The sequence below is a fragment of the Arvicanthis niloticus genome, chromosome 14 (assembly GCF_011762505.2).
Source record: "Arvicanthis niloticus isolate mArvNil1 chromosome 14, mArvNil1.pat.X, whole genome shotgun sequence".
NCBI lineage: Eukaryota > Metazoa > Chordata > Mammalia > Rodentia > Muridae > Arvicanthis > Arvicanthis niloticus.
The window spans coordinates 75,037,175-75,056,067 of NC_047671.1; the positions used below are offsets into that span (position 1 = coordinate 75,037,175).

General features: G+C 45.7%; 1 protein-coding gene across 7 annotated transcripts in view; it reads right to left on the bottom strand.

Moving 5' to 3' along the window:
* The window catches only part of Greb1l (GREB1 like retinoic acid receptor coactivator), a 252,689-nt gene that overhangs the window by 24,133 nt on the left and 209,663 nt on the right, over nucleotides 1-18,893 (bottom strand). For all 7 annotated transcript variants that reach the window (XM_076912998.1, XM_076913003.1, XM_076913004.1 and 4 more), the window contains 4 exons: nucleotides 10,357-10,487; nucleotides 6,932-7,271; nucleotides 1,312-1,427; nucleotides 124-368 (listed from right to left, as the gene is read on the bottom strand). In XM_076912998.1, coding sequence (XP_076769113.1) covers nucleotides 124-368; nucleotides 1,312-1,427; nucleotides 6,932-7,271; nucleotides 10,357-10,487 — 832 coding nt within the window. The remainder of the gene's footprint in view (nucleotides 1-123; nucleotides 369-1,311; nucleotides 1,428-6,931; nucleotides 7,272-10,356; nucleotides 10,488-18,893) is intronic.

Here is an 18,893-nt window from a genome sequence, read left to right on the forward strand (position 1 = left end):
ATTCAGCTGTCCTGCTTTGCAAGAACCCTCTGAGCAGCTGAAGTCTGGAGAGAAGGTCTCTGCCACTGCTTGGAGACCTTGGGGGTCAGTACTTGGCTCTACCTTTTGGAGGAAAGTTCTGACCTGAGGTTCCTGTGACAGCGCTGCTGTTGCTCTGTGGCCGTTCCAAACCGACGAGCAGCTCCTCAGAATCACTCTCACTGGCAGGGACCCTCTCAGCCTCCTTTCCACTGAGGTCCAGGGCAGCAGCAGGCCCCCGGATGACCTCTTTTGAGACATAGCAGCATGCCAGGCCCACCTCCTGCTCCAAGGCCGTTCGAGTTAAATAGCTTGAGTCAATTAATCGCAGATCACAGTACTTTAAGGACCTATACAGAAGGAACCATATTGGTGGCATGTCCCTCCAACACAGAATACTTAAGCATGCCTGAAGGTTCTGTGATCCATGGGACAGTGAAGGCCACAGGTTTCAGTGTTGGCTAAGTCTGCTCTAAATATCAGCTCTGTCACCTCCCACTTAGCCATACTTCCCTGGGCTTCACTTCCCTGTGTCCCTGAAGTATAAAATATAGAGGACAGGGGATTAGAAATGTAGTTCGATGGCAGATGATGTGTGTGGCATGTATGAGGCCCTGGGTTTCAGCTCCAGTGTCACTAAAAAGCAAAGGCCAAAGGATAAGTATAAAAGGCTGGCTTATAAGGTTCATGCAAGGGAAGAGGCGTAGTACAAGAGAGCATTTAGTGTATGGCTGACACACACAGTAAACAGTTGATGCTTTTATTGCTATTGCCTTCCAATCTATAGTCCCTAGGTCCTCCAGGGAGTTTGAAACATCAGATTAACAAAGACAAAGTGCCTTAAATTCTATCATCTACCTATCCATCTGTCTATCCATCTATCTATCTATCTATCTATCTATCTATCTATCTATCTATCATCTGTCTGTCTACCCATCCATCTAGCATATATATGTATATTTGATATATAGCACATGCACACACACATATATATATTTGAATACATATCTATCATCTGTCTGTCTGTCTGTCTGTCTGTCTGTCTGTCTCTCCTGCCTTTCCTTGTCAGCCTCTCTGGATGCTTTGCTCTGGAGTATAAACACTTTTCCTCTGTGACTCAGTCCCATTGCAGAACTGGTGGTTCTGGAAATCTGAAAGAAAATGAATAAAGCTCTATTTCTTTTTGTCCCTGCATGAAACAATCACTGTCAGACAACTGGAATAGGTTCATCAATCAATTGGAAGTTCAGCCTTGGGCCCAAGGAGATGCAGAACCAGTGACTCACATCTTACCTGGGAAAAGTTTCTCCAAGAGGGTCCTTGCCAGTTAATATCACTATGCAGGGCAGACCTTCCAAGTCTTCGTATGTCCGAGGGATCCACTCTTCCTGATCATTTCCTCTCCAGGACTGTAGAAAAGATACAAAAGAAATCATTAAAACTCATTCAAATTTGTATAGTATTTAAAGGTTTCTGGATACAGGCTTCAGACACACCAAGCTACCTAACAGCATTTATTAAGTGTGTAAACTGCTCATATTGGAATGCTTGTTTTTTATTCTTGTGATAGGGTTTTGATCTTTGAGATGGGATTTCATGTAGTCCAGGCTAGCCTCAAATCCCCTATGTGGCTGAGGATGACTTTGAAACCCTTATCTTGTTGTCTCCATCCCCTAAATGCTGGATTACAGGTATGTGCACCACACCCACCTCTGCATTTGCTACCTTCAAGGTATGCAAAAAACATTTCTATGAGAGCATGGACTTCAGTTTTCATGTCAATAGCATGAAAGGTATTGGTATACCTTATGCATTAGCTCCACAAGCTGGAAAAACACAGCAGAGCATCCTCCTGGTGATGTAAAACTGGCTACACTTGCTGGCTCAGACAAACTCAGGATTCAGTGATGAGAAAGGCCAGTTTTAGTTGTTAGAAACTTGAGAAAGACTCTTAAAACGCATCCAAAACATTTTAATCTAGCAAATAAAGCTACCCCCAATTCTGGTGGTTAAATTCTGGTGGTCCCAGAGGTGCAGGTCTGTAATCTAAGTTACTCAAGAGACTGAGGGAGAAGTTTCCAAGTTCAAGACCACCCTGTGGTCAACGTAATGAAACATGTATCAAAATAAAAGGTAAAAGGACTAGGGTGTATAACTAAGTGGTAGAACTTGCCCAGACACAAAACCGCAGACTCAATTCCCCACCCAGCCTGACAAGCAATGATTGGCAGGAGGTCACCAAAGTCTGCAAGACTGAGCAGGCTGGGTCAGAAGCAAACCCAGCTGCCCTTACTGAAGAGGGACGCTATCTGCTCCTGATTCCATCAAGCACCCACAAAGCACCCAATCTTCACATACTACCACAAACACTTACCCACGCAGATCCTTTAATGGCTTGGACATCAGTCTTGAAAACATGACTGTATAATGTACAAGGAAAACCCGACTTTGAAAGCTGTTCAAGGGTGAAGGATCTGTAATTGTTTGGTTTTGGTTTTGCCTGAAATGGGGTCTTGTATGCCCTAGGCTATCCTTAAACTTGTTGTGAGGTTGAGGGTAAACCTGGACATGTGATTCTCCTGCCTCCGCCTCCAAAGGGCTGAGATTACAGTTGTGCTTCACAGCCACTGGTTTTCTGTAGTATTAGGGATGAAATAGAGGACTTCATGTGTGCCAGGCACTCCAACAGCCAAGGTACATCCTCAGCACCCAGATGTTTCCAGTTTAGAATAGCGGAAAAAATAGACCAATTCAAGTAGATAGGTTTCAAAGATTATTAATCATTACATGTATCGAGTGTAAGTAGGTTTTATGTCATATTTCCAGCAGGGCTTAACTGGCACTTCCGATAATGCTTTACCAAACAAGGACTAAAAAGTAAGCTGTTGTTCAGGGTGTGTTGGTACACCCCTTTAATCTTAGCATTCAAGAGGCAGAGACAAGTGGGTCTCTGAGTTCAATGGAGTGTTACTGGGTATATCAACCACACTCCAAGTCAGTTCCATGCCCAGGAGTAGCTGGCTGACACAAAACAGGACCCCCCCCCCCTCTTCATGGGCTTTTTTGTCTCATTGGTCTTTTGCTTATCTGTTCCAGTTTTCATTTTTGTGGGTTTTGTTTTAAGAAAGAAAGAAAGAGAGAGAGAGAGAGAGAGAGAGAGAGAGAGAGAGAGAGAGAGAGAGAGGAAGAAAGGAAGAAAGGAAGAAAGGAAGAAAGGAAGAAAGGAAGTTGGGTTGGGTGGGTAAGAAGATGAGATACTCTGGGAAGAGTTGGGTGAGGGGAAGACATAGTCAAATATTTTGTATGGAACTTTAATAAAAAAAAATCAACCTAGAAATATTTTTTAAAAACACATTCTCAGGTTGGAATGATGGCCCAGCAGTTAAAAAACACAGAAGTGGGGTTCAGCTCCCTGCACCATGTCAGGCAGCTCACAAGCCCATAACTCTAACTCCAGGGGGATCTGATTCCTCTTCTGACTTCTGTGGGCACACACACTGTGGGAGCCTGGCATGGCAGCATATGCCTGTAATGGTGGTGCTTAGGAGGAGAAGGAAGAGGAGGAAGAAGAAGAAGAGGAGGAGGAGGAGGAGGAGGAGGAAGAGGAGGAGGAGGAGGAGGAGGAAGAAGAAGAAGAAGAGAAGGAGGAGGAGGAGGAGGAGGAGGAGGAGGAGGAGGAGGAGGAGGAGGAGGAGGAAGGAGACTAGGTTTCAAGGTTACGCTCAGCTACATAGTACATTTAGGGCCGGCCTCAGCTACTTGAGATCGTGCCTCCAAACAAACACCTTCTTCAGAAGGACATCAGTCCCATCCCCCTGCACTCAAGGGAAACAATGAATTGCCCCACTCAGAGCAAACAATCCTGGAACAGGAATAATTTTACTCAGTGGTCTTCACACTGTGTTTATGCTCTTCTGGACAATAGGAATTTTCCTGAAAGTGTTTTAGATTTTGGAATCCACCATTAAGTCATGATTGCATCAAGGGTGAAGAGGCTGGGGTGACAACAGGAAAGCTGACAGGATGTCTTACCACTCGGGGGGTTTCCACTGAGTGTGAAACACATCTCACTTTTACTCTTGGCCAATAGCAACTGCTCACCCAGTGTGCCAGCTTCCCATCAACCTGTTCCTCATGGTGAAGGATAGTGACTTCCACAGGTCTACTGTGGCGTCAGAATTCTTTTTTCCAAGGCACTTGATCCAACATAGAAGACTCGACAACAAGCCAGTTTTGGCTCAGTACTTGGTTCACTACCCAGGCAACTGTACAGACGTTTCAGATGCTTGTTGAGTGAACTGACTGATTTACTTAAGGCTAAAAATGTAATTTGTCCAAGGTTAAATTTTAATATCTGTCATCTCTGACCAATTAACCACAATGTATAATAGGATAAAGAGAGTTACATATAAGATTGAGGTCATAAAATGGAAGCAGGGTTGCATTTTACCCAAGACTGAAGATAAAGGGTACCCCACACCTTCTGAGAGTGGAGAAGGCATCTAGGAGCTTAAAAGGGATAGGTAACCCAGGAGGCACCTGTCAAGAGGCAGTCCTGCTTAGGTGTGAGCATTCTAGTAGGAGTTTATATTTTTACCCTCACACAGATAGTACAAAAGAGGAGAGACTTTGGGGAAACAGAGGTTTGAGAATCTGGGACTCTTATACAGCTGGTATCTAGCAGTTACTCAGATAAATGAAGGGGCTTCCATTGTACTGGAGAAATAATTACTAGGAAGCCCTTCACATAAGGCACACCCTTGGACAGTGGTCCTGACCCAGGGTGCACACACAGCCCAGTGTCCCCTTCCCTAAGCACTGCCAGTGATCCTGGCACTCTAAGGTGTGACGGACAGCTTCATTGTTTTCTAGACAGTGGCCCAGAGGGACAGGTTTTTACAATTCCCTGAAGTATAATGACTTTTTCTTTTCCTTTTTTTTTTTTTTTTTCCAGACAAGGTTTCTTTATGTAGCCCTGGCCGGCCTTGAACTCAGAGATCTGCCTGCCTCTGTCTCCCAAGTGCTGGGGTTAAAGGCGTGCGCCACTACCAGCATATATTGACCTTCTAAACAAACGACCCAAGACTGTCCGGAGTTAGATATGGAGAGTCAAGGCTAATCCACGTGACATCCTGTAGTCCTAGTGTGGCTCAGCGCAGCCTCAGATTCTCCAGAGTACTGCAGTGTGGATGGATGGCTCTTGTTTGTAGTTCCTTAGTGTTTTCAGGCTGCCCCAAGGCCGCGTCTCAGTGACCCACTGTCAGGAGGCCTGCAGGGGCACTATCATTCACCACAGCATGGCCTTTGACCATGATTTCATTTTCCTTCATCCCTAAAACCTTCATGACACACATCTACTCACAAGAAAGTCCAGGTAGAGAGAAAGACTACCTGATTACTTGTCACAACCGGCTTTTAGATGACAGAAGCTGCCTCAGTGACAGCAAAACCACAAGTATCTGCATTTCCCAACCAGCTCTATAGGAAGGCCACTCAGGCATCTCCCCATGACCCTCCCAAAGAAGGAAATCACCAATGGCAAATGGCCGTTGCACTGAAGCAATGCCAGCCTAGAGCCAGCCTCGCGTTGAGCACATACTTCCATCTCCCCTCCTCTGTGTATTTGGAGGAACCTCTCTGATGATCGGATTGGAAAGTCCAGTCTTTGCCCATAAGCTGGGAACATATTTCTGAAACAGAACTGCTATAAATGCTACTGAATATGAGTTTCAGTTTGGAGATAATTTTATTGTTCCAGTTGCTTATCAAGTATTTTGGGTTATTCAGTTTAGGTTAGATTATACAACAGAAAAATTCTAACATTTGCAAAGTTATTTATGAATAGTAAATAAAAATCTCCAAGTTAAGAGCACTGGCTGCTCTTCCAGAGATCAAATTCCCAGCAACCACATGGTGGCTCACAAACATCTGTACTGGGATCCAGTGCCCTCTTCTGGTGTGTCTGAAGACAGCGACAGTGTACTCAGATACATAAAACAAATAAATAAATCTGTAAAAAGAAATCTCAAAGTTAGAGCTTGAGGAAATCACATGGTTTAAATCTTGTATTTTGCAGAGAGGAAAGTGCAGCAAGGTGAACCATGCGTTTCACTTCAGCCAGTGAGCGCCAGACTAGGTCAGTCATGACTCGGTTTAGCTTGGAATTTAATGTCTGACTCAGACATACAGTACCTCTGCCCCTCCCCTCTGTGTGTGGACATTTGATTAAATGGTTTTTAGTGGCTTGGACAAGTAATTGTAAAAGTCTTCAAGGAAAACCTGGGCCAGGCATAAGGCAAGGACTTAGGATAGTTGGTCCGTGTCTGACAGGAGGTGTAAGGGTCGGGCAGGCAGTCCCTGGCTATGCAGAGACAGCAAGGGGCTGGCTGGATCATGCACTAAGTCCCTCCATAGGACACTGCAGTCACCCCCACCAAAGCCTGGATGCTTAGGATCAGAGTGAATATACAAAGAAGCGAGCTGGGACCCCACGTTCAAGAGAGCCTAAAGCTGCTGTAGAGAAGCGCTAGGATGAGGGGATACTTTACCTACTGTGCGGCCTCCAGCGACACAGAGGCTAGATGCACAGAAAAGAAAGTAGTCGAGAGGTTGAGAAAATACATAGCAGTGGGCTAGAGGCATCTCCACCAATGTCGGGAGCCACGGGGCAAACTAGTCATCTCAGTGTTTGCATGGAGACTAACTGTAAATGCATAGAAAAAGGGATTTGATGGGCTCTTTTAGAAACTGGTGTCAATTAAGAAAAGCCAGCGCTTCCTTTTGTTTAGCCTTAGCCTGGTCAGGGAGGTCAAAGTCACACATGTGCAAAACTTACTCAACTCAGTCATCTGGGTGCTCCATCTACCCAAGAGTCCCAGGAAACAAATAAACAGTATGCATGCCCGTTACTAACCTTTAGTCGTGTCACAAAGTGAGTTGCAACAGTGAGTTCGGAGGCAGGGTTCCCCAGGATAATCTCAAAGCGGTACTGCAGACCCAGCTTGTCCCGCACCTCCTGCAGCCGCTCCTTGGCCAGCATCGCCAGCTGCACGGAAGGCACTCTGATGACTAGCATGTGTCCTCTCCCACTTTTGGTTTTTCCTGGGGAGGTGATGAGGTCATCCATGATGCTCAGCGTTTCTGGTGTGCTGTGGTCTCTGAGTGACGCCATGGTGGTGAGAGCCATCAAGGCCTCTGAGTACTGCTGGATCAGAAGATAGCAGCGGACGACCATGCTATGCAGCCGGGGGTACCTACGACAAAACGCGAGGACTTAGTGCTCAGCAGCGGCCGGCAGGAACAGCAAGGCATGCGCAGTAAAATGCCGATGGAAACAGCAGGAAGGGGTTACCGTGCAGAATAACCTTGGATCCCACATTTCTAGAAGTGGCTCTACCCGTAATGCATGCATAACCTGTTGGGGCAGGTAAAGGAAAGTAGAGTTTGGGGGCTGGCCTAGTCGCTCTACCTTCTCAAAGTACCATGTGGGCCAGCACCGGGACCAGGAAGTTAGAACTGCCAGACCCCACAGCTGAACATCCCCTCCCCCACCAGCAATACAGATGTTCATTAGACACTAAGACACACTGGTTGGTACAGATTAATTGTGAACGAGTCACAATCCCTTATGCTGCTACAGGAAGCACTGCCAGTTCAGCTCTCTATGTGACTACAGTGAAGGAAACTGAGACACTCCTGTCATTATTTTTTGGTGTATCAGACATGAAAAAAGAAAAGAAAAGAAAGAAAAGATAACTGAAGTAGGACCGCTAGAGCGCGCCTGTAACTCTAGCGCCCGTAAGCTAGAGGCAGGAGGACCGGGCAGTTAGGCTCAGACTGGGCTACACAATGTGTAGATTCCAGTTTAATGAGATGCTATCTTTAAAAAACAGCAAGAGAAAACCAACACATGAATTATCGCTAATTTGAGCTCTATGGGTAGCAGAAATATATCTTCTCATAAAAATGTGAGTTGGTGAGTGGAGGCATCCCCCTTAAATCCCAGCACTCGGGAGGCAGAGGCAGGTGAATCTCTGTGAGTTCAAGGCTTGCCTAGTCTACAGAGCGAGTTCCAGAACAGCCAGGGCTACACAGAGAAACCTTGTCTCAAAAAACAAACCAAACCAACCAAACAACCAAACAAACAGCCCCCAAAACAAAAACAAAAATGTGAGTTGGTGCAGAAGAAATTGGAGCTAGCTGGAAAAAGAGCACACACCCCCCCCAAGTGGCGAATGTTTTATTACCAGTGACTATTTGATTAAGGGAACCTGGGAATGTGAGCATTACTGTTCTCTCCTGTCTAGACTGCCAGGTGGAGTCACACTGGTCATGCTCGCTGTTCCAGGTAGGTAGAAAATAGATGTGTCATTTGGTGCTCTTCCTCTGGAAGGGAGATTCGATGACCAAAGGGCACGGGGCACACTGGCTGCTGAGAAAGCACACTGGCAGGGCTGTGCAGGGTTTGGCTGAGGTGCTGAACCTGGCGGAGTACTCAGGAGTCTGGCCCATTTCTTCTTGGCCACTAGTTGGTAGCTCGTGAGCTGCCCAGCAGCAAGGTAGGCACCTTTGCTCTACTTTCTAATTCTCCTTAAAATTGAACAAATGTTCACAAGCTTGCCTAGAAAAGCCTAGGGTCAAATACCAGTTAGAGCCATCAAATAAGTACCATGGCCTTGAAGGGTTTTAGAGGGGATGGACCAAAGGACCTTGAAGAGTTTTAGAGGGGCTGGACTCTCGCCTCTCCACCTTTCACTGGGATGAGTGTGGGGACAGAGAGAAATTCAGCTGCTTGTTCTCAATCACTGACTGGAGACAGACTGGTCTAGACTGTGTTCAGGTCTCTGTCATGTCTTCTTGTACTGCAGGGCTTACGAGGTGGAGAGAAGCACAGCCTTGGGCTGTGCTGCCAGCCGTTCAATATGTCATAGATATTATTAGCTTGGGCAGAATTCTGGAGGGAGGAAACCACAGAAGAGCTATATTTAAAGCTTACGATTACTTTACTGGCAATTTTTTTTAAAGCCAAAGTTAGAACAAAGATTAACTTCAAAACACAGACATTTACACTCCACACTTTGACAAAATTATGACTTAATGGTGAAATTTCCCCCATTTGTTTGCGTTAAACTATAGTTGTGGTTTTGCATTACAAAATCTATAATGGAAGTTGACGGAACCGTCTTTTAAAATACAAGCCATGCACTTGTGAGGCACTAGGTTGAAGACAAATTCTCAGCAGGGGAAAGAACTGGGTAGGAATGTCTTAGGAAGGGCAGCACATGACAGTTAATGACATGGGGAGGTGTCTGTCCCCCTACAGCTGTGAGTGCTGGCTCCACTCCTAGCCCTGCTCCCTCCCTGACACAGCAGTATCTTGCTGGCCTGGGTGTATCCATTTATCTTTATTTTTATTTCTCTTTTCTCAAAACATTTTCAAGACAATGGTGCAGACTGGTAAAGGACTGACTCCACCCAACCGGGTTCAGTATTAAGACACTACAGCTACCAGGAGGTCTAATTTACCTCACTGCCCATGGGATGGTCACACAGAGGGTGGGAAGGGATGTCACCCTCCTTTGAGTCTGTCAATCAGGCTCTGAGAAAACAAATACAAAACAGTCCTGGAACTGAGGAATAAGGGAAGCCTGACACATTAGGGAGGATTATCCCTAAAATAGAAGAAATAAGACTCTCAGCCTTGACGGTCAGGACCTCAGGACAGAACTCTCAGCCTTGATGGTCAGGACCTCAGGACAGAACTCTCAGCCTTGATGGTCAGGACCTCAGGACAGAACTCTTTGCCTTGATGGTCAAGACCTCAGGACAGAACTCTCAGCCTTGACAGTCAGGACCTCAGGACAGAACTCTCAGCCTTGATGGTCAGGACCTCAGGACAGAACATGTTCAAATGCTTTTTATTCCTTAACTATGTTCCATTGTAACCAGTTTCCCAAGTTTAGCTTGAAGGACCTGTCTAAGGATACTCGCCCACAGGGAGCAGGTAAAGAGGAACAAACCTGAGGTATAATGTCAGGAGACTGGCTAGAGGCCAGACCAGTGGCCTTCAACACACAGATTCTCCTCTGCAGTGAAGCTGCCTAGGAGACAATCTGGGGTGTGAAAAAATGGTACTGGCCCCTACTGTAGGATGCCCTGCCCTTGTTCTCTTTGGAGGACCGTCTAAAACCCATGGTAGTAGAAGGCCATCTTGAGAAAGCTTTTTTATTTGGCCTCTCCATGTCACTTACATGAGAACCACCAAAGTCACTGTGACATGGCCAGACAGACATTCAACTGTTTTTGACATATACTAAAGCCAAGGGCAGCCTTCCTTACCTCTCCAAGAGGGTGCTCACCATCTTCTCAAAGGTCTCATCACATCTCAGGAGTGGGCTGGTGATCCCCCACTGCAGAGACTTGCTGTACTCATTCAAGCCAAAGTATAGCTTCTCGCAGCCCATGTCCTCCTGGTTGAACACAGAGCAGAGCAGTGAACAAGCTTGGTGGGAGGTAAGAGCGGCTGTGGAACTTGACACAAACAGTGCATTTCTGTGGACTTAGTGTATGATTAGTGGCATGCGGACATGTTTCCTTTAGGAAACCACACCTGGGTTTCTTTTCCTTTGGTTCAGATATACAGGGCAGACACCTTCTTTTCTGGCTAGGAGTAGCTCTCTTTTCTGACATATCCATAGCACAAGAAACTAAAAGCCTCAAATATTCAGGGGTTGGTGCTCTTTAACTGTGGTGATCTCTTCTACAGTAAAAATAAGTTTAATATTATTACCTGCCATACAGTGGCCCATGTTTTATTTCCAGCACTCAAGAGGCAAAACCAGGCAGATTTCTGAGTTTAAAGCTAACCTAAAGCTACAGAACAAATTCTAGGACAGCCAGAACTATACAGAAAAAGCCTGTCTCAAAAAACAACAACAATAAGTTATTATTTTTTTAAGGTGGAGCCTGGGTTCAAGTAATCCTTCTGCCTCAGCTTCCCAAGTAGTTAGAATGATAGCATGTGCTTGTCATGTCTGATTCTAAGAGTAATCTTTTAAAACTTACATTTTAAAAACTGCGAGTCAGTTGTGCATGGGGTGCTGTTAGCATGCACATGCGGGGGGGTCACATGGAGGTCAAAACTAACAATGTCTCTCCTTTTACCTTTCTGTGGGCCCCAGGGCTCAAACTCAGATTGTCAGGCCTGTGTAGCAAGCAACCTCAAGCATCTCCATAGCCTGATTTTTTTTAACCTTTTATTTCTTTATGTTGTTGTTTCTTTTTTTATTGGATATTTTATTTATTTACATTTCAGATGTCATCCCCTTTCCCCTCCCTAGAAACCACCATCCCATCTCCCTTCCTCCTTTTTGCTTTTATACCATTTTAATTAAATGCAAGTATTAAGGTCAGTTCTAGGATGAGGAACTAGCAATACAATAGATTTTATTTAATAGTTTTATTTATTTAATAGTTTTATTGCCCTGAGAATCACAGAACCTTGGTCTTCTGAAAAAAGCTTGCAAGTACTGGAAGAAGTGAGTCAGGCTTTAAGCAGAAGCAAGAGGGTATTGGGCTTGATTATTGATGGTATAACAGCTTTAATTACATTAATTGCTAGCACCACTGCTTCTGCAATTGCTTTGACACGAGAAGTTAAGACAGCTACTTTTGCTAATCACTTAGCAAAAAATGCTACTATGTTGAATATACAAGAGGATTTAGATAGGCATTTGGAACAATGGATTGATGTTCTTTATCCTATTCAAATTATTGGAAGGAGGTTCAGAGTTTAAGAGTAAGGAGCCATCTTGAGCATCATGTCAAATATCATTGGATTCATGTTAGTTCTAAAATTTACAGTGGTAGTCATAATTAGGAAAATGTTTAAAGACACTTGCAGTGTACTTGGCATAATTCTAACACCTCTCTGGATGTTTTAACTTTGCATAGTGAGCTTATGAATTTAAAGAATGCTGCTCTACTGAGCATTGATACAGCAGATACTGCTGATAAAATTACCCATGGCCTGAGGTCAGTATTTCTATTTTGGTCAAGCTTCAAGAATGGCATATATAACTTGATCATGCTACCCCTTTTTGTCCTGGGAATACTTTTATTCCTGCCCATTGTGTTAAAGCTTGTCTTTAATAACATCAACATGTTGGCAGCCAAAGTACATGGCTTGAGCCTGAAAATGGACCCCCAGACAGAGTTATTAAATTAACAGGCTGGCAAGCCAAAGATGAGTAAGATTCTGCACAGAGCCTTACCAACCTAAGACAGAAATGCATTGCTTATGATAATGCATATTCCACGATGGGTAAGGAAGGCATAGTTTTGTTTATGAAATTAAAAAGGGAGAGAGGTGGAGAGCCTTTGGGGCTGCTTGGCAAGAATCCGACATGGGTCAAGGACAAGGAAGTGGGCTTCAGGCAGGAATCTGACATTAGGCTAGAACAAAGAAGTAATAACCTTTTATTTCTAAAGTATAATAACAACTCCCTCTTCCTGGCTGCCTTTAACAAACTCCCAGAATCACAAGTAAGGGCATCACTAGAGATCACTAACTACTCCTTTTAAAATATGGCCCCAATGCCACCATTATACCTAAAGTATTCACTGTAACCACAGGGATGACTCAAGGAAAAATCACATAAAACCTATTTCTTATCACGAGAAAGAATAACAGGAAAGGAGAAACAAGTCTTTCTCTCCATCATGGGGGTGAGTTCCCCTGTGGACAAATGTCACAACAAAAGGACACATGTTGGAGAACTGTTTTGTTAGAGCAAAAAAAATGTTTTTAAAAATGTTTTATCTTTAGTTGACATACGGTAATTATACATACTTGTGGCATTCAGATACATAGTGTGGCATTTCAGTACATGTATATAATGTATACTGATAATGTCAGAGTAGTTAGCATAGTTATCACTTCAAACCTTTAACTCTTTGTGTTGAGAACATTTAATATTTTCTTAGGTGTTGAAATAGTCAGTTAATTACTTTCATTCATGGTTCTCTTGTTGCACTACAGAACAAGGGAAGTTCTTCCTCTTGTCTAACTGCTAGTCATTCTCTGTGTCCTTGCCAACCTCCATCTGTTTAGTTCCTGCTAACTACTGCTCTACTCTTTATTTCTTTAAGATGTTTTCAGTTCCCATATTCAAGTGAGAATATCAAGTGTTTGATTTTCTGTGCCTGACGATTTCACTCTACACAATGCTCTCTTGCCTCATCCAATGCAAATGGAAGACTTGCATTCATACTTGTGTGAAACAATATTCCATTGCCTATGTGCACTCTGTTCATTCCTCGGTAGACAGCTGCACTGACTTCATGTTGCTCTCTGTGAGCTGCAGTGAGGTCAGGAGTCAGGAATCTTCAGTGTGCTGACTTCCAGCCCTCAGCATAGCTACCCTCCAGTGAGACTGCAGGATCACTAGGACCACACAGTATCACTAGGTTCAAGATACTTTTCCCTTGTATCTGGTCAAATGGCAATCCCACTTGTGTATAATGAGGTCATAGGCTGAGCCTGCACTTGGCAGGAGGAGGATGATGGTAGGGCTGGACAAGTCAGTGATTAGACATAGTTGGTGTTGGTATCAGGCTCCAAACCCAGTGACATCACATCTAGGCGACCCCCACACTGTTGCCAAGGCAACTGTCATACATTCCCAGGATCCACCTGGCTACCTCATCTTTACCTGGGAGAGGCTACATCACCACCCATATAAAACAGGCAGAACCCCCTGACCTCACTTTCTTTTTCCATCTTCTTTCCCCTCCCTTTGCCCTATCTCCTGAATAAATCTCCCCCCCCCCAACACCCCGAACTGTTTGGTCTGGAGTGGTCTGTTCTAAGCTGCGCGTGGATGTCTAACACCGTCTAACACTGGTGCATTGGCTGTGAACAAAACTTTGGGTGCTGTGACCCGCAGTGCAGCGGCTGGCTCGACCACGTGAATTTCCACCACTGCTGCAGACCAGCTGCTGCAGACCAACTCCACCCGCCGCCACAGGCTCACGGAACTCACATCACGTGAGCTGTGCCACTGCGGCCCCCCATGTGATGCTCTGCCACGTGGGTTAGGCAGCCAGACGGGCTCACACAGACCTCACAGTTCCACCTTTCCTGATACCAGACTGAGGAAGTCTGCAAACACACAACCGGCATATTGATTGGTAAGGAGCTTCCAATTGGCAGGAGGAACCCTAGACACCCAGATAGGGCCTGGCCAGCCTTTCCTGGGCTGAGGGGTTGGAGTTTCACTGCCTCAGTCCATATGACTGGCCTCCTGGCTGACCTACGACTTAGGACTTTGGCCATTTTGGGTGACTCCCCTTCTTGGAAGCAGTTCACGCCCCCCCCCCAAGCTCTTTCAGCAGCTTGAAATCCTGGTACCAGGTTGAACTGCTTTCTGGAGATTTTCGGGAGGCCCCTAGATATTCTCATGATGACTTGATATCTAGGCTGTTGCCTGACGCCAATACGAATAGCTCGGTAAGCCCCTCCCCCCATAACCCAATGGGTGCTACATTGTCTTCAGCTGCACCCCCAGACACCCTCCTGTGTTGTCTCCTGAAAAACCTCAAATCTCTAAAATTAACACCTGATTTGAGGCCCTCCAAACTGATACACTTCTGCAATAAGGTCTGGATTCAGTACCCTCTAGATAATGGTTTAAAATGGCCACCTAATGGCATGCTAGACCCAATCATTTTAAAGGGTCTTCATACATACTGCCAGCAGTCTGGTAAATGGAAAGAAATTCCCTATGTCCAAGCATTCATCTACCTCCGCTCTAATCCCCCCATGTGTTCTGCCTGTTCTCCACCTCAGGTTCCCTTAGCCATGAAACCTACTCAACTCCCATTAGACGACACCACACCCTTAGATCCAGCTGATGAATGGCCTCCCTTCCATCGCAGACCTGTTTCCATGCCTCCAAAAACACAAACTGCCACATCAGTTTCTTCTTCTCACCAGGATACTTCAGAGTCTACTAGCCTGACCTCTCCAGAGCCCTTCCTTCCTTCTGCAGGCCACTCTAATCACCTTGCGTTGGCTACAACCTTTACCCCTCCTATCACACATTCTAAGGCCACAGCCAAACCTCCAATTCCTTCTCCTCCAGGGACACCTAAACCATCATCTGTCCTTCCTCTAATGGAAGTGGCTGGGGTTGACGGTCTGGTCAGAGTACATGTTCCTTTCTCACTAAGTAAACTTTCTCAAATAGAGAGCAGACTGGGTTCCTATACCTCTAACTCCTCTGCCTTTATTAAAGAGTTCCAGTACATCACTCAGTCTTATAGCTTGACTTTCCATGATGTTCATATGATTCTCACTAACAATTTACTTCCTGATGAACACAGGCGAGTTTGGGAAGAGACAAAAATGCATGCAGATCAGATTCATCAGACAGACGGAACATATCCAATCGGATCTGAGGCGGTTCCTGACCAGGATCCTTGATGGGATTATAATTCCACAGGTGGTATTTTAGCTAGAGAGATTTATAACATGTCTTTAGGCAGGCCTAGGAAAGGCAGCCTTAAAGCCAGTAAACTTTGAGAAACTCCAAGAGGTTGTCCAGGACAAACCTGTCTCAGTTTTTAGAATGCCTTAAAAAGGCTTTATTGCAGTATACTAATCTGAACTGTGAAAACCCAGAAGGTAAGCAACTTCTGATGACCTACTTTTCCCCCCAGAGCTACCCTGACATAAAAGCTAAATTTAGGTGATTGGAGAGGGGGCCCCTAACTCCACAGGAAGAAGTCTTGGCGCTGGCCTTCAAGGTGTACCATGAGAGAGATGAGAAAGCCTGAAAACAGAAATACCACATGCTGGCAAAGGCTATCCGACCAGCCTCAGCCACTATCCCAGACTCCTGGTCTTTGAAGGCTCAGGGACCACCTGGCCCCTGCTATAAATGTGGTCACTGGGTGAAGGCTTGCTCCAACCCCAGCAAGACAAGGGGACCGTGTCCTAGGTGCCATCAGAAGGGACACTAGGGTGTCGATTGCCCTCATGTCGCCCAGAACAGAGGGACATCACTCCCAGAAAACCCTTCAGCTGACCTAGGATTGGCTATGGAGGACTGACAGGGCCTGAGATCTCTCAACCTAATCATGCCCATCACTAGCAGGGAGCCCCGGGTAGATATTATGGTATGGGGAAGACCCTTCTCCTTCCTCTTGGGCACTGGAGCCACTTACTCGGTCCTGATGGAGTTTTGGGGACCCACTTCACCTTTGCATTTTCCTATTGTCAGGGTAGGAGGACAACCTTATCTTCCTCACCAGATCCCCCCACTTAGTTGCATTTTTAGGGGTGTACCTCTCACCCATTCCTTTTGGTAATGCCTACATGTCCTGCCCCCTTATTGGGAAGGGATACTTTAGCTAAGTTGGGAGCCTCTATTTCCTTTGCTCCCCCAATTCACCTAAACCCAATCTTGCCAGCAGTTCCTCTGCTCCTCCTTCTAGCCAGTCAACCTACTCACACTAACATGTTATTTCCCTTACCAGCTTCTCAGGTGGACCCCTGAGTTTGGGACATCCAGAACCCCTCTGTTGCTAAACACCATTCTCCTGTTGTCATCCAGTTACTGGACTCTACCAGGCACACAACCCAAGTTCAATATCCTCTCTCTCTCTCCAGAGCCTCAGGGGACTTAAGCCTATCATTCTGACCTCTTAAGGAAAAAACTCCTTCACCCTACCTCTTCCCCCTTTAACACCCCTATACTGGCAGTTAAGAAACATAATGGTACCTATCGACTGTTTCAAGACCTCAGACGCATTAATTCTGCAGTGGTTCCCCTCCATCCTGTTGTGGCTAACCCTTACACACTTCTCTCTACTATCCCCTCAGGGACTTCTCACTTCTCATTCCTAGATCTCAAGGATGCATTTTTCTCTATCCCTCTAGATGCCCAGTCACAGGACATATTTGCCTTTACCTGGACAGATCCTGACACCCACTTTTCTACCCAACTTACCTGGACTGTCCTACCTCAGGGATTCCGTACAGCCCACACCTATTTGGCCAGGCCCTGGCTTCTGACTTGCTCTCTTTATCTCTCCCTAGATCTAAGACTGTACTTTATGTGGATGATGTCCTCCTCTGCAGCCCCTCTCTAGAGATTAGCCAAGCTCACACCTCTGCTCTTCTAAATTTCCTTTCCAGTTGGGGCTACAGAGTCTCACCTTCTAAAGTCCAACTGTCTACTCCTCAGGTCACTTATTTGGGACTAACAATGACCCCAGCCCACAAGGCTATGACCTTAGATAGAAAGAATCTGATCCAGTCTCTAACTGTTCCTTCTACAAAGGAAGACATTTTATCATTCCTAGGAATGGCTAGCTTTTTGCATTCTGGGTTCCTTCCTTTTCCCTATTTTCTCACCCCTTATATGAAGGAGCATTAGGCCCCACTCACGAATCTCTTCTCAAACCTGTTACTAAGCCCTTTCAAAGGCTCCAACAGGCTCTCCTTACGGCCCCAGCCTTACATCTCCCTGACCTGACTCGTCCTTTTTCCCTCTATGTAACTGAAAAGGAGGGGTTTGCCCTTGGAGTCTTAGGTCACCAACTGGGACCATCTTTTGCACTTGTCAAAAAGACTAGATCTAACCATCCAGGGATGGGCACCTGGTATTCGTACCTTAGCAGCTGCTGAACTCCTTATTCGAGAGTCAAAGAAACTAACCTTGGGATCGACTACAACTGTCCTCTCTTCTCACAACCTGTCACAGCTCCTAACTTATAAAGGCTTACAGACTCTACCTCCTTCCAGCGTCCTTTCTCTCCAGGTAGCTCTAATAGAAGACTCCACCCTCACTTTTCAATCATGCCCACCTCTTAATATTTCCAATCTTCTTCCTCCACCTAATACTGACTACTCCCTATCTCACTCCTGCACTGAAACTTTAGGGCAACTATTACCTCATCCTTCACACATATAGGAGGGCACATTGCCGCAAGCCACCTATACCTGGTATACAGATGGAAGCTCCTTTCTACATGAAGGAGCCAGGAAAGCTGGCTATGCCATAGTGTCAGACACTGAGGTGGTGGAGGCACAGGCCCTTCCTGCTCATACCACCAACCAACAGGCTGAACTAATAGCCCTTACCCGTACTTTCTAGCTGGCACAGGGACAATCCCTCAATATCTACACAGATTCCAAATATGCTTTCCATATCCCACGCTGCCATCTGGAAGGAGCGCGGGTTACTTACCACAAAAGGAGGATCAGTAACTAATGCAAACCAAATTATGGCCATGGTAAAGGCCTCCCATCTCCCCACAGCTATTGGGATTGTCCACTGCAGATCCCACAGGACAGGACGGATGACTCTATTGTCTCCAAGGGAAACAACCAAGCTGATGAGGCAGCTAGAGCTGCGGCCCTTAGGTGTCTAGACTCATCTCACCCTCCCCAGGACATTCTTACACTGCAACCCACATCCCCACCTACACGCCCTGACACTCGTCAAACTCTGTTCTATCTTCAGCAACTCTTTCATTCTAACAGCCAATCGTTGCTTATTTTGTTAAGACCCACCTACAGCCTACTCCTGAGGACTTAAGTTTCTTAAAATCTACCACTGCTTCTTGCAAAATCTGTCAGATGTCAGATCCAAACTCAAGGTATTGTAGCACCCCTTTTCTTACACATCAGGCTAGAGGTTCCCTTCCTGGAACTGACTGGCAACTTGACTTTATCCACATGCCCACTGTCAAATGTGCCAAGTACCTCCTGGTCTTGGTGGACACCTTCTCAGGCTGGGTAGAAGCTTTTCCCACAACTAACAAAAGGGCTGAGACAGTCTCCGATCTTCTCCTCCAAGAGACCATCA